The 22845-nt window shown below is 46.4% G+C and overlaps 2 protein-coding genes across 3 annotated transcripts; one reads left to right on the top strand and one right to left on the bottom strand.

The window, feature by feature from the left end:
* Positions 1 to 500: 500 nt before the first annotated feature.
* LOC100727506 (T-cell surface glycoprotein CD3 delta chain) lies at positions 501 to 4131 on the top strand. The gene is made up of 5 exons (XM_003472656.4): positions 501 to 650; positions 2677 to 2895; positions 3346 to 3477; positions 3743 to 3786; positions 3985 to 4131. The coding sequence occupies exons 1-5, from the start codon at positions 596 to 598 to the stop codon at positions 4048 to 4050; spliced, it is 516 nt and encodes a 171-aa protein (XP_003472704.1). The 5' UTR covers positions 501 to 595; the 3' UTR covers positions 4051 to 4131.
* Positions 4132 to 10507: 6376 nt separating this feature from the next.
* LOC100727781 (T-cell surface glycoprotein CD3 epsilon chain) lies at positions 10508 to 21936 on the bottom strand. Of its 2 annotated transcripts, XM_003472657.4 has the most exons (9): positions 21791 to 21933; positions 21561 to 21667; positions 19727 to 19747; positions 18633 to 18647; positions 14831 to 14848; positions 14045 to 14257; positions 12680 to 12847; positions 12008 to 12051; positions 10508 to 11160 (listed from the first exon to the last, which is right to left on the bottom strand). In XM_003472657.4, exons 2-9 carry the CDS (start codon positions 21607 to 21609, stop codon positions 11104 to 11106), a joined length of 585 nt encoding a protein of 194 aa, XP_003472705.3. In that variant the 5' UTR covers positions 21610 to 21667; positions 21791 to 21933; the 3' UTR covers positions 10508 to 11103. The 2 variants fall into 2 exon arrangements, with proteins under 2 accessions (XP_003472705.3, XP_063111931.1); XM_063255861.1 differs by lacking the exon at positions 14831 to 14848 and having other exon boundaries at positions 21791 to 21936.
* Between the last annotated feature and the right edge of the window lie 909 nt (positions 21937 to 22845).

Below are 22845 nucleotides of genomic sequence, written 5' to 3'. Positions count from 1 at the left end.
TTGGATGGGCCCTGTGGGTACCAAGTATTGGGGCCAGGATTCAAATTGTGTGTGTGGCTCTAAAGTCCAGCTTCCTCCTGGCTAGAAGCTGCTTCTTGGGTGTTCAGGCTGCCTGGTGAAGGGTCCTGAGAAAGCCCAGCCACAGGAGGAACCTAGCTGAAATGGCTTGTGCCTTGGGGCTCATCGCTTCTCTCTGGGATTTTGAGAGGTGGCAATTTTCAGGCGAGAGACGAATGTAGTTTTGCCTCCAATAGACACTCTAAAGTTCTCATTTTTTGTAATGACTCTGGGAAGGCTGTCCTAAAACTCCTTTCAGCTCCTAAAAGTCTAGGTCACTTTCTCCATATCCTCTGCCTTCAGCCCCACCCCCAACCTCTCTGCTCAGAGAAAGAGCAAATGCACACCTGTTTCCTTCCTTCCTACCTCCCTTGATGGCCTCTCATCTTGAAAGGCAGAGAGAGAGAGCCATCTTCTTGTTCCTCTGCTACTGTTCACTTTTTCCGCATACCCATGAGTCAGTTGGAGGAGGTTCATCTGCACCCCAGCTGGTAGTTCCGGGATCTGGCTCTGTCGACTGGATGACTTCTGCTGAAAGATGAAACATAGCAGATTCCTGACTGGCCTGGTCCTGGCTGCCCTTCTCCCTCAAGGTAAGCACAACTTCCTCAGTCCAGGAAAGGACCCAAGAGGGACATGAGCACTGGCAGTGGGGGCCACTGGAAGTGATTTGCAAAGCTAATTTCAGTTCACCAGCCACTCTGGGCAAAACTGCAAAGGAGGAAACAGAGCTTGGCTTTCCCCTACTTTGGCCGTGGCCTGCATTGGCCTTGAGTGTCTTTCAGGTGGCCTTTGCCCAGGGGTTTGTGGGAACCTGTGCGGTATGTGGATATATGAGCCTAGGGCTGGAGCACAGCTACATACATTGCTTCTGCAACAGATGGCTTCGGGGGTCTGGACTCGTGTTCGTTTGGTCACCATTATGTGACCACTATTATGTGACCACTTCAGGGAATGCTTTACGAGAAAAGATGGATTTGGAGTAGGTAGGAAATGACTGTGTTCTCAGTGGAATGCCAATTCATCACAATTTGCCTGGTTTTAAAACAAAATTGCAGTTACTTGAGAGACTGAGGCAGGTGGATGCTTTGAGCTCTGTCTAGGTAACATAATGAGACTCTGGCCCCCACTTCCCCCCAAAAAAGATAAGAGTGAAAACTGGACCGGGAACATAGATCAGTGGCAGAACACTGCAAACGAAAAGAAAACAAAAACCTCTGGGAAATCTCATGTCCTGGGAACCGCCTCATTCTCAGGCAAGCTAGGTCAGATGGTTACCCGAAGAGTGGCCCTGGGACCCTCAGGCGCTTCACTGCAAACAGCTCCAAGGATGGCTGTAGAAGGTGAAGCTAGATGTCTGTGGGTCTCCCTGAGCATACGTGCATGGGCTCCCTCCGAGTCAGAGGCGTGAGAAGCAGCTGTGTTGCAGTTTTCTGGACGACGCTCTCATGTCCAAACTGCTGCTGCGTAGGAAGCTCAGGGTGAACACAGACTGCACTGTTTCCTGGCATGAGTGGTGTGGATACCAGTATCTCTGTGGGCTGGAGAGATGCTCCTGGGCTGCCAGTGCAGGTCAGCGGACCTAGAAAAGCATTATGTTCACCTCTGGCTTTTACACGTCCCCTAAGACCTGAACTGTATGCAGAGCTTCGGGAGCGGATTTGATAAACAATTTTTTTTTTCTGTCTTTCTCTCCTTAACAAAGTGTAGAGCAACTGCAAAGTCTTTCATGAGATTCGCCCTGGTGAATCTGGACCTGAGTTGGAAGTTCTTCCCCAGGCCTTCCTGCCTCAGTCGCTGTGACCCTTAGTGTTGAGTGTGCCATCCCCTCGTGAGATGCCAGGTAGAAGCAATGGGAAGAGGAGAGGACAGAAGTTGCAGTAGAATTAGGCGATTTTTAGTAAAAAAAATGCAGACATCTCCAACCTAGGAACAGTTTCCTGCCTTTCCTTATCTTGTGGGAGGCTTTAGCAATCTATGTTCCCCTTCTGCCTTTATTTTTTACTTTATTTATTTACTTATTCTTTATGAGAAAGAGTCTCACTATGCAGTTCAGGCTGGCTTTGAGCTCACTTTGTAGCCCAGGCTGGTCTCAAAATTGCAACGATTCTCCTGCCTCAGCCTTCCAAGTGATGGGATTACAGGTGTGCACCACCATGCCCAGCTCTATTTTTTGCTTTTTTTTTTTTTTAGAGACAAGGTCTATGCAGTCAGGGTCTATGCAGTCAGGCTGGTTTTGAACTCACTATATAGTCCAGAACTCACTGTGCTCCTCCTGCCTCAGCTTCTTGAGTGCTGGGATTACGGACATGTGCCACCATCCCTGGCTTCCCTTTCTACTTCTAAGCAGTGGTCTGAGCTCATTTTCAGGAAGGTTCTTGAATCAAGCCAGCTTCATGGTTTTCTCTTTTACCCCAAGTCACTTGGGACCTGTCCTCTGCTTTGTCCTTCCCGGCCTCTGTGGGTCATAGGGAACTTCTAGAAGCTTCCTGTTGTCGCTCCTGCCCCTTTCCACTAGAAGCTGTAGCCTGAGCCACACTACCATGGTAGTCCCCGGCGGAACAAGGAGGACAGTGCACACCTCTAGCTGTCTCTGACTGTGGTACTTTTTTCCCTTAGTGAAGCCCTTCCAGATACCTGTGGAGGAAAATGAGGACAGAGTGTCTGTGAGTTGCAATACCACTGTCCAGTGGCTGGGAGGAACTGTAGGGATACGGCAAGAAAACGGTACCCGTCTGGACTTGGGAAGCCGCCTCCTGGATCCACGAGGATTGTATATGTGTTTGGGGACAGACGACAATGCCAAGAAAGAATCTACTGTGCAAGTGTATTATCGAAGTACGTGCTCTTGGACCCCCTGGACCGAGTGGTGGGGGTGTGAGAGCTTTCCGGCTAGAAGGGGATGTGGTGCACCAACACATTCTCTCAACGAGCTGAGGTCCCCCTTGCAATGGTGTTAGCCAGATTTAGGGGGCTGCGGAGTGGGAGCGAGTGCTTAACTCAGCCAGGCTGAGCAGCAGAGGCCTTGTTCCTGAGGCTCGGCTGGGGGGAAGGTGTAGCCCACCACTCAGCCTGAGGTCTTCCAGGCTGAGAGGACTTCTTGATTTCTCTTCAAGAATTCCTTGGGATGAGGAAAAAGAGAATCAAGTGGCAAGGTCACCAGCCACCTTTCTCTCTGCGTCCTACTGAAGTTTGGGTCTTGTCATGAGAGATCCGAGGGCAGCAGGTGGGGTCATTCCCCAGTCTTGAAAGCTATCTAGCCCTCCCCTCTCCCTTCTTTCTCCACAGTGTGCCAGAACTGTGTAGAGCTGGACTCTGGCACTCTTGCTGGCATCATCATCACTGACATCATCGCCACTCTGCTCCTTGCTTTGGGAGTCTACTGCTTTGCAGGACACGAGACCGGAAGGCCCTCTGAGGGTTAGTCGAAGAGCAGAACGTGTGTGTGTCTGTGCATGTGTGTGTGCATGTACCACTGAGCGCCTGCACCAGCTGTATGGTATCACCTGAGAGTGATTCTTGCAATGCCTGTAGACTCCTACCAGGGTTATTAGAAGCACGCATGTGCCCACGTTGTGCATGAAGAATTCTGAGGGTGTGAAAGGCATGACCTGCCACAGTGCTGGTGAATCTCACTGTCCCTTCTTTGCCACCCCTTAGTAATTCTCTTTTCTGGCTCTTTCAGCTGCCGACACTCAAGCCCTGTTGAAGAATGACCAGCTTTATCAGGTGAGTGTGCAGGGAAGAGGCAGGAACGGGAGGAGGAGTGAGTGGGGGCGGAGAGGCTGGGCCGTGTGTAGTGCAAAGCGTCTCAGTGAGGAACTCATTACCGGAGAGGGCAGGGGCAAGCTGTCAACTCCAGGACCTGCTGGAACTCTTTGGGGGAGAGTTCTGACCTGACTCAGTGCTTCCCTTCTCATCTCTTAGCCCCTCCGAGATCGTGAGGATGCTCAGTACAGCCGTCTTGGAGAAAAGTGGCATCGGGGCAAATGACCTCAAGGCCAGTGGCTTCTAGAAGCACCTCCCAGACTGTGCCAACCCTGATTGCTTGGCCAATAAAGACGTTCTCTTCCACTCCGTGGATGCCTGTGTTTCTCGAGGCTCTTGGGCAGGGCATGAGAGCTGTCCTGAAGTGGCTGGGACCTTGCCCACCTAAGTCCTTCCTCCATCTCCTCCCTTCTGCCCTATGTGGACAGTGTGATGGGCTGTCTCCCGCCATGTCCTGACCACTGGTGTCTCTAGCCCAATGGGTCTCCTGGGTGACATCTCCCCTCCATGCTCGATCTGCTACTTGTTGACTAGTCTCCTATCGTAAGCCTTCCGAGAGCATGTTGCTGTGTTCAGAAACCTCGCCACAGAGAAGTTTCCATGACGTCATGAGCGGGGGGAGGCAGAGACATCAAGGGGCTCAGCGACTTGCTTTCCATCACAGCTCAGAGGGTGTGTGCTGCGAAGTCTCACTGCTCTTAAAGGGCTGGCTGTGACCTTACGTCTCTGTTGAATAGCTGCCAGGAGATACAAAGCTCTCTCCTTTCCCTCTGGAGAAGGTGCCATTTTGTTTTTTTCCCAGGACCTTTCCTGCCTTGCTCCAGCCTTCTGCAGGATAAACTAGAAAGAGAAAGTCTTCATCAATTAAGGCACCTCATTGCTTTGGAAAACTGCTTGGAAAACTGGGGTTGAGACTGAGAGGGGCTTGGGAAGTTTTCAGTAGGTGTCTTCTCTAGCCAGCGGGTTAGTGATGGTTCTCAAACTCTGGGAGTCTGAGAGAATCATTAAATAAAAATGTAGATCCTTGGGCCCTGCTTTAGGAGTGGGGTTCCCAAGTGACTCTGAAGCAGCATTCAAAGCCTCTGGTTAAGAGGAAGAATAGAGGTCATTTATTCTCTGGTGTCCCTTGTCCCTTCCCAGATCCTACAACCAGGATTTTTTTTTGTTCTCCGAATATACAAATAATTTAAAGAACTTCAGGAAAGCTTACTATTATAGGAGTTTTCTACACTCAAGTTTCCAAAGAGGTGACATCCACTTGATCAGAAACCTTGATGGTTCTGGCCACTATCTCCTTGAGATATAAGCAGATTGTGATTTTGTGACAGAATGAATGTATCTGGCCTACCCAAGCTGACACACACAGTTAACTAGGATGGATTAACACAGGGTAAATCCGGTCTCTGTGGAACAATTTGTGAGTATTGCTTCTTTAATTTCCTGGAGGGATTACTTCGTACAGAATTGACATTATTTCTTCCTTTCAATGTTTGATAGATTTCATCTTCTACCAGTGAAGTCATCCTAATCTGAAGTTTTCTTTGTAGGGATGTTTTAAACTACAGATTCAATCTATTTAATAGGTAAAGGGCTATTTAAGTTATCTATCCCATCTTCAGTGAGCTTTATTAAGGAATGTGCCAATCTCACCCTGTATGAATAAGGGCCTGACACCCAAGTTGTTAAATTCATCAGTACAAAATTGTTCGTAACTGTTATGGACTGAATGTTTGAGTTCCCTCCAAATTTGAATGTTGAAATCCTGAGTCCCCCATGTGCATTAGGAAGTGGGGCCTTTCCGAGGTGATTTTGCCATGAGGATGAGGTTCTCATTATTGAGATTAGTGCCCATATAAAAGAGACCCCAAAGAGATCACTTGTCCTCTTCTGTCACATGAACACACAGTTCTTCTAATGCCTTTATGAATTATGAGGGCGTAGCAATGATTTTCAATCTGTATGAGGCCCAAAGTTTCCTCCAGTTCTTTTTTTTTTTTTTTTTTTTTTTTTTTTGGCACCAGGGATCAAACTCATGACCTTGTGCTTGCCAAGCAAGTGCTTGTGTCACTGAGCTAAATCCCTGGCCCGATTTCTCTAATGCTTTCAGGAAATTTTTTCTTGTAATCTCCTCTCAAGTATATACCAATCACTCTTAATGGAGTGTAAGGCTAATTTTGTAATCAAGGTGCATTTGTCTATTGGTGCATTATTAATTTAATGAGTTTTATTAAACAAACTGCCCTCGGCAGTAAAAATTATAAAGATAAAATATTGAGTTTTTAATATCTATTGTGTATAAAAAAGAATCAACATTTTCAACATTGATTGGTTTTTGGTATGCAAAGTCTAAAATAAGAACATCAAAAATAAATTTCCACATAATCTGCAATGAAAATACCAGTAGTACTCTACAAAAAATCTTTACTTCAGTTATCGCACCTGACAACAGTCTGTTCCACACACACATACTGTTCACACTGAGAGCACGTGGCTTTTGCTTTTCTGGTCTTTTATAGGACATGCTTGACATCTCAGTGCTCTTGCTGTTTTGTCAGGAAGTTCTTATTGTAATACACAATGCAATTAACAGGAACATAAAAATATCAATAAAGTAAATTACTAAATCTTTAATATGTATTGTGCATATAGAATAGACGTCAGTGTTTTCACATCATCTGTGTAATTGCTTACAAAACCTAAAATATAACAGAAATAAATCCCTATATGAACTACAGTGAAAATACCAATAGAACCACAATATAAAAATAAACTTTGGTTTCAACCGTCACCCCAAGGCAGTCTGCACACGCGACAATTGTGTGTTCATACACAAGTATTCCTGACACTGATAGGCGTGTGTGTTATGCTTTTCTGTACTTTCTCATAGGGCACAGTTGGCATCGTCCTTTTTATTTTCCTGTTGTCAGCGGAGGTCTTTGTGGAATTGTGCCTGCTTGGTCACCTGTCAGCTCCCCAGGATGCGCCCTGATTTTTTACATAGCTCCCTGGGCAGAAGCATTTTATTTTTTCTCTGCTGTCAACAATGTCTTATGAGCTCTAGTCTCAATCCTCTAGGAAAATTTCTTCGTGATATTTTTCACTTGTTATTTTCTTTGTAAGCTGTCAATGTATTTATGCCACACGTGTTTAGGACTGAGTAAAACACAAACACTGGCCAATGTTTTGGGTTTTAAATGACATCATAGTTGCTACATAAGTCATCAACAACATCTCCTCCACCTTTGATTTTCCCATTGAAAGTTTCTATCTCAAACTTTGTTGTTGAGGTTTCTCTGTCAATATTTCCATCACGGTGAAACATTGACATCAGCAGTACCAGTTTGGTTTTCTTTGGCATATACGAGGCTAATGTTATGTCTTTCTGAAATCCAAGATTGTACTATAGAGTTGCAGCACTTAAAATGAAATCTCTGCTTTGGTCCTCTGTACAGTTTATGGGCTGGTCAACTTATGTTCTGTTAGCAAAAGTGACATTATTTGGAAGCCATTAATCCAATTCTTAAATGTCACAGCCTCATTCATTTGGGAGATGAGAGCAACAAGTCTGTTTGCAAAACTGTTTGGTTTTATTCCTATATGAATAAAGGCCTGATGGCTGGGTTCCAGGATAAATGTCTAAAGTGAAAGCACGGTAAGTCTTCAGATCTACAAAGGTATAACTGTTTACGCCATATTTTAATCTACCACTTTTCCTCATGTCTTTTACATTCCTGTGATCACCATAAGAAATTTGTGCTAAGCACAGCAGGCTTATGAATGCTTTCAGCTTGGCTAATGAGGTGTCATAATAAATACATTTTTGACTGTGGCTATTGGTGCCCATAGAACATTTTACTTGTATTTCACAGCATTTTGCAGCAGCTCATCTATTACAGTTTCCAACATTAAATGGCAGTGCTGGCATTCTGCCCAATATACCCCACCCCTGCCAAGACCCTCACTATGTTTTTGGACCTGGTTCTAACATTGGATCGCTCAGTTGGTTGCATGGCCATTTCTCAACATTTTTACAGTCAATAAAAATGTCACACTGCTGGTTTTTCAGTCATCTGCATCAAGGAGGTCTGCATTCTTCTTGTCTATATCAGTCAATTCTTGCTCCATTTCACTGTCACAGGAACTCTGACTCCCGTGGCCAATGTCGAAGTCATCATCAAGATCATCCTTATGATCTTGATGATCACCCACTCACCCTGCTCTGCTGTTATGAAAGTGTATATTTTACCATAATGGACCATCTTTATCATCCACGCATGAGTAATGTGATGATTGTCTGTTGACCGCTTCTCAAACTTGCAAATCTGATTTCCCATGTGCCTTTGTACTGAAGGGGCTACTTTGCTAAAAAAAAATTAAAACTTTTTTTTTTTTTTTTAACAAATCCTGGAGTGGTGTGGGTCTATTGGAGCCTCTGTGATGCTCAGGTAAGCATATGTAAAACCAGCGAGATAGGTCATAAGATTGGGTCCAAATTCTACTTTTCCACACACGTACACTAGTTTCCTTTGCTGTACCAAGTAGGTGAACACATAGATGACTTCCCTGTCCCCCAGGGAAACGTACTGAAACTACAGCCAACAACTAAAATGCTAAAATACAAATTTTCATTATAAAAGTAAGGGATGGGTGCTCTGGACCCAGGTGTATGCTCCGTGATAAGCTGAGCACCCCAGATCGCTGGAGCTCTCCCTGGGCAGCTCACTCCTTCCTTGAACTTTCTCCTACAGACTGTGGGACTCTGGTCTCCATCCTTGTCTGCTGACCTCAGGGTAATCTTGGGGCTCTGTGTAGCTCTCTCTTCCTGCACCACGCCCAGAAACTGTTTCTAGGTCGTAAGCTGAAGCAATATTAAGGTTTCTCTCCTTTCCTGTCACTGGGGCTCATCTTCCATTGTTGCCCGGTACTGAATATTTTAAAATTTGTTTTAACCTATCTCGTCTTGTGTTTTAGTTTTTTTAGGCAGGAAGACAGATCCAACTCTCCTTGCTCCATCTTAGCCAGTGGCAGAAATCAATCTTTTCTTTCATCCATTTACTTTACATTCCTCTTTTTCCCTGTGTCCCCTGCCACCCTGCGTCTCAGTACAGGTCTGTGATCCTTCTGTCGTGTGGACCCCTCCTAGCTTTAGCTACAACCCACAGCCCTGACATACTGCTATCTTTCTTTCCTCCTGTATTTGCCTTTATCCTGCATTACTCTGCCTCTGCCCAAAGTAGGAAATCTCAGAATTCCAACCTCTACCCCTCCATCCGTCTTTTCAAGGATGTTAGATAGCGTGGAAAGGACTCCTGATGGCCACGGTCAGTACTGGGAAGGTATTGCAAGACTATGTTGGCGAACTTTTGGCTGCTAATTCTAGCCAAGCCTCTCACTGTGACCTGTGCAGAGACTTAATCTTTCTTAGCTCGCTGCCTCCGTCTGCAAAATGAGGATGACAACATCAATCTCACAGAGTTATCGTAAAGACAAAATGAGGTGATACCTGTAAAGCGCTAGGTACAGCTGCTAGATAAACTCAAATGACAGTAAATGCTCAATAAACATTAGCTGTTTTTGTTTTTGTCAGGCTGAGCCGTGTCTTCTCCCATCTGAACATAATCAAATACATGTAGGACTAAATTGCCCCCCTCAGGCCAGCCTCCCACCCAGCAGCTAGTGGTGAGCAACATCACTGAGAGCAAAAGAGTTGGTACTTCAAGTGACATTTCAATGGGGATGACAGGTAAAAAGCTGTAGCCACAAGGCCAAGGCTGAATGTGTGCATTAGGTGAAGGGCTCCTAATCAAAAAGGGCCTCTTGTGCTGTGGTCATATACATAAATAGCCTTGTGGCCAACAGGAGGTTTCTGGGGGGAGAGAGCCTGCTGGCTGGAGCTGGGCTGAGCTGCTTCGTGTTCCACCCTCCTCTGTGCAAGCAAAGTGCATGCTGGAGGACGAGGTCTTCCCACACCGGTCTTCGGGCACCAGGCTGCCGCTGCGGGCTGGCTCCCTGCACAGCCCACATCCTGTGTGGCCTCACCACAGCCGCCTCGCTGAGCAGCTGCCTCCGCGTGGGAGAGGGGCGCTCTGCCTGGGAGACCTCCTTCCTCCACTTCTTCCAGCCCCACTCAGTTCTCTCCGGGGCACATTATGGAAACCCTGTCCCATTCCCCAGGTCCCCTCACACCTCCTCTTTTGTCACCCTTCTCTTTTGTCACTTCTGCCTTTCGTGGGTTGTGTTTCTGTCTCACTCATTTTGTGTGTGTGTGTGTGTTTGAGACAGAGTCAGTTCAGCTCATGGCCTTGAGCTCATTTTGTAGCCCAGGGTGACCTTGAACTTGCAATGACCCTCCTGCCTCAGCCTTGTGAGTGCTGGGATTACAGGTGTGTGCCATGGCACCCGGCTGTCCCACCCATTTTATGAACTGACAGCTCCATCAGGAATCTGTCAGTCACTCCCTGACATCTTTGCTGTTTTCCTACAAGAAGAGTTAGTTAAATTTCCTCTCTCTCTCTTTTCCTATTTTTCTCTCCAAGGAGCTTCAGGTAATGGCTCCACCAGCTGGGAAAACGGGCTGTACTTGCACTGGGGGTCACACTGCAGGCACTGAAGTGGGATGAACCTGAGTTGTCTTAGGACATAAGTGGCCACTCAGAACCACCCAGGAAACAGACAGCAACTCTTTCAGCCAAGTACACTTTATTGTTTTTCTCTGTTAGAGGAGGAGAGCCTGGTACATACACTGAAATACAAATGACCACTCAGTGGCTCCAGTGGATACCAGGGAGGGGACTCAGGGTGGACTCTGGGCCAGGATCTGCGAATGGGCAGGGTCTCTACCAACATTTCCTCAGTTCATCCCCACAGAAGGTTATAAAAGAGAGAACTGGAAAAATAGCGAGTTGTATGGGACACTTAAGGATAAGGGGCAATTTTTACGGAGGGAAAGGAGGGAATCAAGGGCAGAAGTAACATCCATGTCTGGGAAAGAAAGTCAGCAGAGAGTGAATAAAAGAAATAAATACACTGACAAGAGGGCAGGCCCGGTGTGAGGGCCTGACTAGCCGTGCTGCTTTAAAGGACAACAGAGCCACAATAGCCTCCGACTGGATGCCAGCGGGGAAGACAGGAAGAGGCAAGCAAGGGATGAGGTTGCAGGGCGTGAACGCATCGTGAGGCTGAAGAGCAATTCCTTTGAGGGGTCCAGGCCTTGTCTGGGGGACAAAGAGTAGCAGGGTGCCCAGGAGAGCCGGGCCTGGGCATGGTCCTCTGGTGCCGTCAGACTCCTCTCTGATTGAGGCCGGAGTACAGGTCCCGCTGGCCTTTCCGGATCGGCTAGGGGCAGGGCAGGGAGGATGATTAGCAGGAAGGAAGAAGGGTGCTCAAGAGGTAGGTGCGGTGCGGTGGAAAAGAACTCGGAGCTCGGAGCTGGGAGGCAGCTTTGAAATCCACGCTTGCAGGGCAGGTAGAAGACTTGAGCCTGCTACCATCCCCTGTGAGCAACATTTGGGTCTCACAAAGGGGACTCAGTCTAAAGGCTTGCTCCTCAGAGCTTCTGGCGGGATCAGAATGGAAAAGTAAATACCATGGGCTTTGCTGGCACTGGGTAAATATTTCTTGAGTTTACCAGGTACCATAGTTAAAATATTTAACAAGTGGCATGGTTCTCCCTAACCCTGAGAACCATGCTAGTGGTCCTGCCCCCTGCCAGGAATTAGGGCTTTAACTGCAAATTAAGAGGCAGCCAGTGGGGTAGAGCCTATCTTGTCTGATAGAGTACGGGGGTGGGGTGAAGGGAAGTTGGGCTCTTGGCCAATGAAAGATTCTCATATTTTAATAACTGGTGGAGTGCCATGGTGCATGCCGGTGGACTGTCAGCCCTGACCTTGTCATGTTAGATCTCACATAGGAGGTGTTTTCCATGACTGTGTTCCAGCCAGCATATAAGCCAAGGAAGGAAGAGCCTCAACTCCTTCTCTCTGGCCTTGTGGGAGCCAAACAGGCTTTGTGATGATCTCTGCCTTGAAGGAGGCAGAGGTGGCACAGGGTGGGCTGTCCGGGGAGCCCTGTGTGAGGAGCTCTGAAGTATCTGGAGATGTGATGGGCACAGCTAGCTAGCTGTTCCTGTGCCCCTTAGAAAGACACACCGAGCCCAGCCTCCCACCCATTACCCACCCCTTACCTCATAGTCCGGGTTGGGAACCGGTGGTGGCCTCTCTTTCTGTCCTGTAGAGGAGGGAGGATAAAAGTGTGTTTCCCCCCATGAAGGAATAGTAATCTTGGGGGGTGACAGCTGTCATGACATGAGCTCAGGGATGGCAGCCCCTTTGTTTCCCTTTCTGTGTCTCCTTTATTAATGCCCTGGCTCTGTCTCTCTCTCTCTCTCTTTCTTTCTTCCTTTCTTCTTTTCAAGGCCTTCACACTGAGCTCTGCCCCACCTTCGAGTCAGGGTCTAAATCACTAAGTTGCGGGGGTGAGGGGGGGGCTGAACTCCTGCCTCAGCTTCCCGAGTGCTGGGGTTGCAGGGTGGGCCCCTGAGTTTCTTTCTTGCCTCCCAGCTTCAGTGTGTGACTTTTCCCAGCCCTGCTGCTGCTCCTGTTGCTTCTCTCCATGGGGGAGAGAAAGGAAAAGGCAGGAACACCCCGGGGCCCCCTTTCACAGCTCAGGGATGGGCTCTGACTTCCGCACAGCACGAACAGGCTTTTGCAGAGACCATCTTACTGCAAAGCGCCGTCACGCTTTTCTGGAGACCTTCCTAAGAAGCTGCCTGGCCTTGCTGTGGCCTCTCGGTCCGCCCTGACCGAGGCTGGTCCCACCGGTGTGAATGCTCTCTGACCCTGCCTTGTGGTCTTACCCCTGGGCCTGCCCCCAGCCCCGGTTCCTCGTTTCACAGGCTTGGCCTTGGCCTTTCTGTTCTTGCTCCAGTAATAAACCGGCACCAGCAGGCCCAGGGTGATGCAGATGTCCACTATGATGACCGTGACCACGGCCGTCAGGTTGACCTCCATGCAGTTCTCACACACTGCAGGGACAGAGTGGGAGACAGAAGTGAGCTGGGGGGCCCCTGGGACACTGGGGAGGAGGGGGGAACAAGTGAAGGAGCTTCTCCCCTTGACACTTGCCACTGGCCATGGCCAGAGGCCATGCAACAAGGATAAAAACAAGCCTCAGTTTAGGCTTCAATACTCATTCGTTATGGGAATTGTGAAATGCATTTCCAATCCACAAAACCTTTGTTTCTTTTCTTTTCTTTTCTTTTTTTTTTTCTTTTTTTTTTTTTGTGTCTTTTTCCTTTTTATCGGTACCGGGGATGGAATTCACTACTGCCTGCTTGCAAGGAGGCGCTTATGCTTGCAAGGAGGCGTTTATGCCACTGAGCTAAATCCCCAGCCCCAAAAGCTTTATTTCTTCACCTACCAAGTGGAAATAAATAGTACTTAACTCGAGGCTGCTGAAACATTACAGGAAAAAATCCCTAGCAAGTGTAGGGAGTTTTGGTACCATGCTTGAAACTTTATAAGCACTTGATAAATGTTACCCCCACCATCAATCCATTACGCTTCATCTTAGGAGGTTTTAATTTATTTTTATATTTATTTGGTTTTCTTTTCTTGGCTTTTTGAGATGGGGGTCTTGCTTTAATGCAAGCTGGCCTTGAACTTACTACGTAGCCCAGGCTGGCCTCAAACTTGATCCTCCTGCCTCAGCCTCCTGAGTGCTGTGATTGTAGGCATCTGTCACCATGCTTGGCTACTTTTTAAATTTTTTTTGAAACTATTTATTCCAGGATGGCTTTGAACTCACTGTGTAGCTCAGGCTGGCCTCGAACTCATACCAATCCTCCTGCCTCCGCCCCTTGAGTGTTGGTACAGTGTGTGCTATCATGCCAGATTATTTGTGGAGGTTTTTAGTAGAGATGTGCATCTCTTTTGAAAATTTTTGTGAAGAGAGTGTTTGTGGATGGAGCATGGGGTAAATTCATACCGGAGCACCACTGTTTCTGGGAGTGACCCAGCGCGGCTGACCCAGCTCTGCGTCTCGGAAAGTTATTTTAGACCTAGCGCTGACTGAGGTTACTCAGAAAGCTCTGTTGGTGTTTAATCTGTGAGCCTTTAGAGGGACCCAGGACTGATTGTGGGAGGAAGCCTTCAGAGGCCAGAGGACTGCAGGGAGGGTTGGGCAAGTCGGTGAGAATGGCCATCTGAAGTGATCCTCTTACCTCTAGCTTTCAGGTACAGATACACTTTTTCTGAGCTGCTCTTAGCGCAGGTGTAATAACCGCTGTCCTCCAATTCTGAAAAGCTCTCTATTATTAGTTCTCTATTATTCTCATTAGGTATCACTTTATTATCTTTTTTCCATTCTATTGGTTCTTCCGGATTCAGATAGCACGTCACCGTGACTGTGCTTCTTGAGATGGAGACTTCATATTCTGAGGGACGGAAAGAGATGGCAAAATTGGATGGAGAAACCAAGAATTTCTGAAAAAAAAGGCAAATTAGTGACAGAAGGACTAATCAAATGCAGAGAGTCACTTGTCACCTGGGTCTTAGACTTGCTTGTCAGAAGGGAGGTTCACTGGCTAGAGGGCATTGAGAGGGAAAACTTGGGAGAAAGGGGACCAGTGGACCTTCCAGAAAGTAGCCTCAGGGTTCAGGCAGGATCTCAGGGACTTGGGAAGGAGAAGCCGGAAGTTAAGAAAACCTAAAAAGCTCCCTTGTTTGCAAGCTTTCTATAGTGAGGGCTGGGCATAGATAGTGGAGGGATTCTTAGTTCCTGGGCTAACGTTCCTCAATTTCTTCTCCTCTACCCATCAATCTGGAATCACCTTTTTTTTTTTGTCTTTTTCATTTTTATCAGAACCAGGGATTGAACTCACGACCGCCTGCTTGCAAGGCAGGTGCTTATGCTGCTGAGCTAAATCCCCAGCCTGCATCCACAGACAAAACTTAAATGACCCATCAATCTGCATCCACAGACAAAACATAAATGACCATAAACTCACGCAGTTGTGCATCATTATCTGAAAATTAAAAAAAGAAAGAATATTAAGCAAAAAATCCTGATTTAAATTTAAATTTGAGGTAAAATTTTTCTAACAATGTCCCCAATCATTCTCAAAGCAGGTATCATTATTCGGCTAACGCCTTCAAGTTAAGGAACGTACTTAGTCCAGAGATGTGCTCATTGATACCACACACATCAAGCTGTCCTTGACCCAGACCTATCAAAAACTCAGAAAACCTTAAAGTCGGAAGGCTGAAAACCTAGAAGTCTTGCATTAGCCAGAATCACCTTTTGTACATATACGGAAAGGTCTTTTTAGAGATAAAGACCTCCACACATTTGAATCACAGAGTCTTAGGCTTATTTATTTTTCACTATTCAGAAATTCTTTTTTTTTTTGTACCGGGGATCGAACTCATGACCATGTACCTACAAAGCAGATGCTTATGCCGCTGAGCTAAATCCTCAGCCTTATTCAGAAATTCTTATAACAAAATTTTCCATAATACAGATCAAACACCTTATTCCACATAATTTTCTGTCTTTTCTTTCTTAATAAGATGCATTTATTGGGGCTGGGCATTTAGCTCAGCGGCATAAACGCCTGCCTTGCAAGTGTGCAGTGAGTTTGATCCCCGGTACAAAAAAAAGAGATGCATTTATTATGCCAAAGAAGATATTTTGTGCTTCATTTTACCAAAACACTAAAATAGCACAGGGCATAGTCTCTGCTGTCGTTAGATGACACGAACCACTCTAGATATTTCTTTTGCAGAGTGGGATCAAGCCCACTCTGCCAGGTACACTCTTCCATGGAGCCACACCCCCAGCCTCTGCTCTGCACACTTTAAGGGAATGGCTCTTCCTATAAAAAGTGGCTTTTATCTCTGAGTACCATGAGCTCTCTGTTATTTTTGCTAGAGGGACGGAACATTGGTGTGAACAACCCACTAATGTGATCTGGGGAGCCAGCAACGTTCCCCACAGCCTCACTTCCCAGGGGTTGGGGGTTCTTGTTTCCTGGAACACTTGTGGCTGGAACAACGGGCAGCACTAGGCCTTGGCACACCCTGTGTGTGACGGGTGGAAGAGGGGAGAGGTGGCGGTGCCCAGAGATGGAGCGCTACTGGGGAAGGAAGCTGGGCTCAGAGACAGAGCCTGGCGTTTGGATCTCAGCTCTGCCCTCGGCTGTGAGCAAGGGAGATCCTCTAACCTCTCTGAGTTTCAGTTTCTTTAGCAGGGAATTAAGTGGATTCTGAGAGTAAAAGGCAAGACAGATGCTGCTTTCTCTCCTCCTTTCCTGCTTGGGATTCTGTTACCGGAGAGAAAGAACTGAGCTCACACCAGCTTTTCAGGCAGCCACCTGGCTGAGACTGTGTGCGGCATAAGGAAATCCTTCACTACCTGCTAATACTTGGGAGATGAATGAAGTGACAATAAATAATATTATTTTGACCTACTAATACTCTAGAACTTTTTTTTTTTTTTTGTCTTTTTGAGACAGGGTCTCACTATGTAGTTCAGGCTGACCTTGAAATACTTTGTAGCCCAGTCTGGCCTCAAACTCACAGCAATCCTCCTACCTCAGCCTCCTGAGCACTGGGATTTTCAGGAGTGCATCACCACACCCAGCCTGCATTGATGTTTTTAAAAGAATTGTTACAAAAACAAGAAATCATAAATAAAGAGACTAGAAGCCGGGTGTAATTCTGCATGCCTGTACTCCCAGCCTGGTGATTCTCAGACTCCGACAGACTGAGGGAGGAGGGTCGCAAATTCAAGCCCAGTCTGGGCAACTTAGTGGGATTTTGTCTCAAAATTTAAAAAGGGCTGGGGATGTAGCTCAGTGTGAAGGCCCTGGGTTCAATCCCTGGGACTAAAAACAAGACAAAACAAAAAAATAGACATTATATCCTGTTTGACAGGTTTGTTTGAAAAAGAAACATAAAGAAAATTGTTTACGCCTTTTATCAGCACACATTTGATAGCAGAAATATTAGACATTCAAGGACCTAGATGTTTATGCTTGGGAAAAGGTACGTTTAGAAAACTTGTATACATAGCGATTTTATTTATTTATTTTTTGGGTGCTGGGGATTGAACTCACGACCTTGCACTTGCCAGGAAGGGGCTTATGCCACTGAGCTAAATCCCCGGCCCTACATAGTGATTTTTTTTTATCATGGTATTTCATAATGTTAAAAATGTGCTTCTGTGTCATAAAATTTTACATTTATATCTCTGTGAATGGGCTATTTATTTATTCTATAAGATTTTGTTTGTTATCTATAAAATAGGAATGGATGCTAGAAGAACTGTTTTTTGGCATGTGTGTGTATGTGTGGTATTAGGGCCTTTGCACTGAACTATACTGTATCTTACTCTTTTTGATTTTGGGACGAGGTCTTGCTAAACGGCCCCAGCTAAGCTTTAACTCACAGTCCTCCTGCCTCAGCCTCTCAGAGTGCTGGGATCACAGGTGTGTGCTATCACACCTGGCAAAGGATTGCCCTCACCCCCTCCCCACACTGGGGACTGAACCCCGAACCTTGAGCATATGGGGCAAACACTACCACCGAGCTACATTCTCAGCCTAGCCTTAGAAGAATTAAGAGGAGGAATTCAGGTAAAATATTTAGAGCAATACTAGAACATGCATGCCCAGTGAATTTTGATACCTATATCCAGTCAGTGTGCTTTCTGTGTAACAGCTAGAATCACCTACTTCCTTCTGTACGTCAGACGACTTCTTAAATGAGGCACATACCCAACCCTTGCAACAACACTACAAGCTAGGTGCTGTATGACTGTTACCACATTTCTATTTTACTACACAAAGAAGCAAATTAGTCAAAGATATCCAGCAAGTAGAGAGGTGAGCCAGGATTCAAACATAGCAATCTAATGTCAGGGACTCTTATATTATATGGTTTTTATCTGGTTATTATATGGTTTTTATCCGTTGGGACTCTTATATGGTTTTTATCTCCTTTGCCTGAAGTATTCATCTTCGTGGAATAGAAGCTCATCTTTTAAAGCTCACCTGAAGAACTCCCTCCCCCCGGCCTTTCTCAACTATATTTTCTTTTATTTATACTACATTTTATGCTGTGTCTTCCCTTGTAATTGCACACGACACACTATCAGCAATTATTTGTCTCTCAGGACAGGTGAGTTTTTGAGGACAGGAAATTAGCAAAACATCCATATTTTTGTTCATTCAAAAAGTGTTCATTGGAGTTGGGGATGGTGGTGTCTACTTACGATTGCAACTACTCGGGGGGACGGCTGAGGCAGGAGGGTCACAAGTTCAGGGTCAGCCTGAATGACTTAGTGAAACCTTGTTTCAAAATTAAAAAAAAAAAAAAGCCAAAAGAACTGGGGCTGCAGCTCAGTGTGAGAACCTGCTTGAGATGCATGTATCATGTGTTGGGTTCAATCCTCAGCATTGCAGACAAAAATTTTCACTGAGCATTTAGTATGAGCCAGACCCTGGGTGGAGTAAAGGAGACACTGTCTGTGCCTTTAAGGAACTCAGTGTTTATGCGAAAACACACAGAAGCTCCAACCACACCCACACGTGTGTTTTTCCTCCCAGCACACTCAGGGAGACGTATGTACACGGCTCTCATCAGGGCAGCTCACAGCAAACGCAGGCACATCTCATGCAGACCTCACGGAACAGTAACTGTATTTCCCTCTAGCAGCTCAGATTCTCAGCGTTTACTCCTATGACGGTCCACTATCGCTCCCCTGACCCGCATTTGAAAAGAAATGGTATAGAATGAAAATCCACTTACCAGTATTGTCGCTGTCTGAAAAAGAAAAGATAAGCCATTAGCGATCATCGCAACAGCAGCTACGAGCATTCTCTGGCCTTGCGGGTCAGGAGTTTCCCCGGATCTTTAGGGAGCAGTGGCTCTGCAGACGCTTTGGCCGTGTTTGACAAGCTGCTTGGGGCCCTGTGTTCTACGTTACGTATCTGATGGCCACTCGCAAAAATGGTTCCTAGGGTCACCTCCAGATAAGCAGTGCCATGGTGGGAAGGGGACCGGCACAGTGCTGCTTCTGAACACAGCAGCGGTCCCTTGGGTTTGGAGGCGTTAACTGAACAGAGAGGCTTCCAGTCCCAGGACACGGAGGACTCCACTGTTGTGACAGAGAAACAAGTCCGGGCCGGGCACACGCACATGCACGTGCGCCATAGACACACACATGCAGAGTGTTCAGACGTGAGATTCTGAAGGTGCATCCACACCCTGCCTGGAGGCTGAGCTAGGCTCACCCTGTCCCTGCAGTCTGGCTGGTCACCTGTCCTCTCCAAAATCCCACAGCAAATGGAATGCAAACCAAAGAAAACTGTTGGTACTTTTAGCTAAATTTAAGTCTCATTTTTTTCAAATAATTAAGACTCATTTCTTACAATCTTTGTGGATTCCCTCTTTCGGGACAGATTGATAAGAAAAAGGAAAACAGCAGAGACCCCTTTTACTAGTCTCCTGGAAGCTGGGTAGGAGAAAGTTCCACTCAGATACAGCCAGTGCGGAGGGACATGCCACGGGGTTTTGTCATTATGTGACAGTTTGAGAGGGCGCTCACACAAACCTACAGCGTAACTACTGCATACCTAGTCTATATGGTCCAGCCCCTAGGCAATCCCCTAGATTATAAATTGTACTGGATCTGCAGATAACTGGAACACAGTAGTATCTGTGCACCTAAACAGAAAATGTACAGTAAAAGTACTTGGTGATAGGCACTGTTCAGCTCTGCTATAATCTTATGGAATCACTGTTGTATATTTGATCGCTTGTTGACTGAAACATTGTTATTGGTGTATGGCGGTACCAAAGATTTAGGGCTGATTTCATAACAAAGAAAAAAAGCGTCTTACCTTCCTGCCCCCAAGCGCCAACTAGGGGAAAAAAAAAAAGAAGAGTTAGTAAATGTTGTGACCTCCTGCAATTCCAAGCAGAAAGAGGACTGCGGTCCGTTCTGACCATGATTGAAGGTCTAAAGTCCTTCTCAAGCTTGCTGCTGGATTACAGCCATTTCTATAATTCAGAACAGTGACATAAATGTCACTATTGGGGGGAGGCCAGAGAGGAAGGAGAATCAAGCACTGAATAAAAATGCCTGGTATTTGATCAGCAGAAGTTAGAAGAAAAAGTGGAGGCTGCCTCTTGGAAGACTAGAAAAATGGCAAAAGCATTTTGCAATCAAGTCTCCATTTTAAAAACTGGCCTCTTGCTGGAAGAGAAACAAGCACTTGGCAGGGTACAAACGCCGAGTTTCTAGCTCTGACTCTGGCTCCTGCTAGTTTAATGGCTCAGTTTTTCTGTTTGCTTTCTGCCTGAGACAGAGGCAGAAATATCTGAAACTGATTAATCATCAACTAGAGCCTATGCGGTGAAGAAATTGATTACCCTTCTTCTAGGCCCTCTGGAGTCCCCTCAAGAATGACTTGGGTTGTTGCTGTCGCCAGCTTCCCTGGCATGACCTGAGAATTTTCTGTTTGTCAACAGCCTCCATATTGGGTGAGACATTGTCGCATCCCAGAGCAGACTGAGAGCCTTCTCACAATGCCAAATGTCTAGGGATGCTCGGGTCTTTGAAATGGCCTCTTTTTTTTTCTCCTTTTTCCCTTTTCTTTTTGTTTTACCCTGCTTTGCCTTGCCTTTTCCTTAGTAGGAGCACACTTTATACGGCCCATCTCTAAGCAAATGTCCAATTAATCCCTGCAGGCTTTGCACCCCTTGAGACTCAAAGTGTATTCTTTGCCTAGTCAAATGCACTTGGGAGCTTATTAGAAACGTGGAACCTCAGCCTTAAAACAGAAGCTGGGTTTTAACAGGGTCCCTGGGGGATCTGTGTCCATGCTGAAGCCTGGTAAACCCGAGCAGGGAGTGGCTCCGAGGTAGGAGCCTCAGCTGTAAAGGTATTTTCTAGCTCTTTGAAATAAAATCGTCATGAGCCATTTTGCCTCCTACAGTGCAGCTGTTCTGAGCAATACTGATCATCCGGATTAGCTCCCGACTAACTAAACGTATTATTTCACATAAGTTATTTAACTTCTCTGTTAATTTTTTTCACATGTAAAATAGGAGATATTATACTTTTCTTCTAAGGCAGAGATAAGGATTAGATAACGCAAGACAGAATTTTTCTTTACATAGCATTAGCACTCCATAAACGACATTTTTTAACACATTATTTATCTCATGTGAGACATGCAAGTACTCTTGATTATTCATCAGTTTATGTCCTATCTTGCTTCAGAAAAGAACTAAGTTAACTGAAAGCTATCGGTGACCTCAAAAGCACTGAAAACTAAAAAGTGTTCAATTATATCAAAGACACTAAATTTGCTACACTTTGTGCAGAGTTTGGGTGCAGCCACTTAGTCTCCTCGGAACAAAGTGGAGCTTAGGTCTTCTGATGGCTTTTGTGTTAGTCCCTAGGGGCTGGGTAAGTTTGCCAACAGATGGCTGGTTCTGGGTGGCAGAGACCTCTATGCTCTTGCTTAATACGCTCATCCAGCTGGCTTTTGGGGCTGTTCCCTGAATGACCTCCATGCATGTGGGCACATTTCTTCTGTCTGCCCCCATCTCCAATCCCCGCTGTAATCTAGCACATCTTGCGGTATTGAGGTGCCCCAGCATTCCTGTACTGCATCTGGTGAGAGCCTGAGCCTGGAGAAGCCGCCCTCCTCCATCCACCCCACTCACCCGAGAGGAGGCAGAGGCCCAGAACCCTCCAGAGAGCCCCCGACGGCATGCTTCTCTCACCGGAAAGTTTTCTACTAAGATGGCGGAGATGAATCAGTTTATCACTTCTGAAAAGGAAGCCAGGACATTTCAGAAAGGGCCGCTTTTGAAACGCGTGCTGGGTGCAGGTCTCTGGGGTCTTTGTTCCCAGGGCTGGGGTGAAAAAGGGAGGCACTTTGGAGCAGGCTCACCATTTTCTGAAGCAGACACCTGAGACTGGGAGAGCAGCCCGTTTCTGCACCCCACACAGGAAGTGTTGAGGGGCCTCTAGCCCCACAGGTCCTACGTCACTTGGCAATGTTCAAGGCAGAGCCCTCGCCTGGATGGTGAGGAAAGCTGGGCCCCACAGACCTCACATAAGGATGAGCAAGAGGGTCCTGGCAAACCCGAAAGTGCTGGGCTAAGTACCTTTCTCAGATGCCCTCGCCTCAGAAGCTGTAACAGGAAGAGAGAGGAGCACTGAATGTTTTCTTCACGGTGTGCCTGGCACACAACAGCAGGATGGAGCCATCCTGTTGAACAGACATCATGGGATGCCATTTTTCTCCTTGTCCAAGGGTCAGCTGACATAGATTTTTGAGGGGGGCAGGGTTTGGGTTTCACTATGACCTTGAACTCACTTTGTAGCCCAGACTGGCTGCTCTCAGAGATCCTCCTGCCTCGGCTTCCTGAGTGCTGAAACAGGTGTGTCACCAAGCCTGGCTATTGTCTTTGTTTTTAAGCATGTAATAATCAAAAGCTTACTATGTCCTGGAGTTATGCTAAGGGCTTTACTGACATATCTCATTTAATCTTCAAAACAATACTCCAAACTAGGTATTACTTTTATCCCCATTTTATGCTGAGCAAGCAAAGCTCAGACAGTTTCTAACTTACTGTAGATCACAGAGCAGGGACTCTAAAAAACATTTTGGCATAATTGACTTATTTGGCAAATTTTTAATGTCCACTGTACTCTGCTCTAGTTTTGCAGTATCTGCTACTATTACAGCAGTAACAGCACAGACTTCTTGAGAAAAAAAAGGAAAGGTGGACAAGAAAGAGCTGTGAAAGTGGAGCCCAAAAGTCAGGCATCCTGGTGCACGCCTGTCATCCCGGCCAGCAGGAGGCTGAGACAGGAGGGTCGCTCCCAGTTCAGGGCCAGCCTGGGCTACACACTGAGTTCAAGGTGAGACCCAGGCTCACAAAATCAAAGAGGAACAAACTCAAAGTTAAACAGAAGAGGAGCCTGAGACAGTCTGGGGGT

This window comes from Cavia porcellus, unplaced genomic scaffold (genome assembly GCF_034190915.1).
Source record: "Cavia porcellus strain 051 isolate PalLab524CR breed Dunkin Hartley unplaced genomic scaffold, mCavPor4.1 scaffold_9, whole genome shotgun sequence".
NCBI lineage: Eukaryota > Metazoa > Chordata > Mammalia > Rodentia > Caviidae > Cavia > Cavia porcellus.
This window is presented reverse-complemented; position numbering and strand designations above follow the sequence as displayed.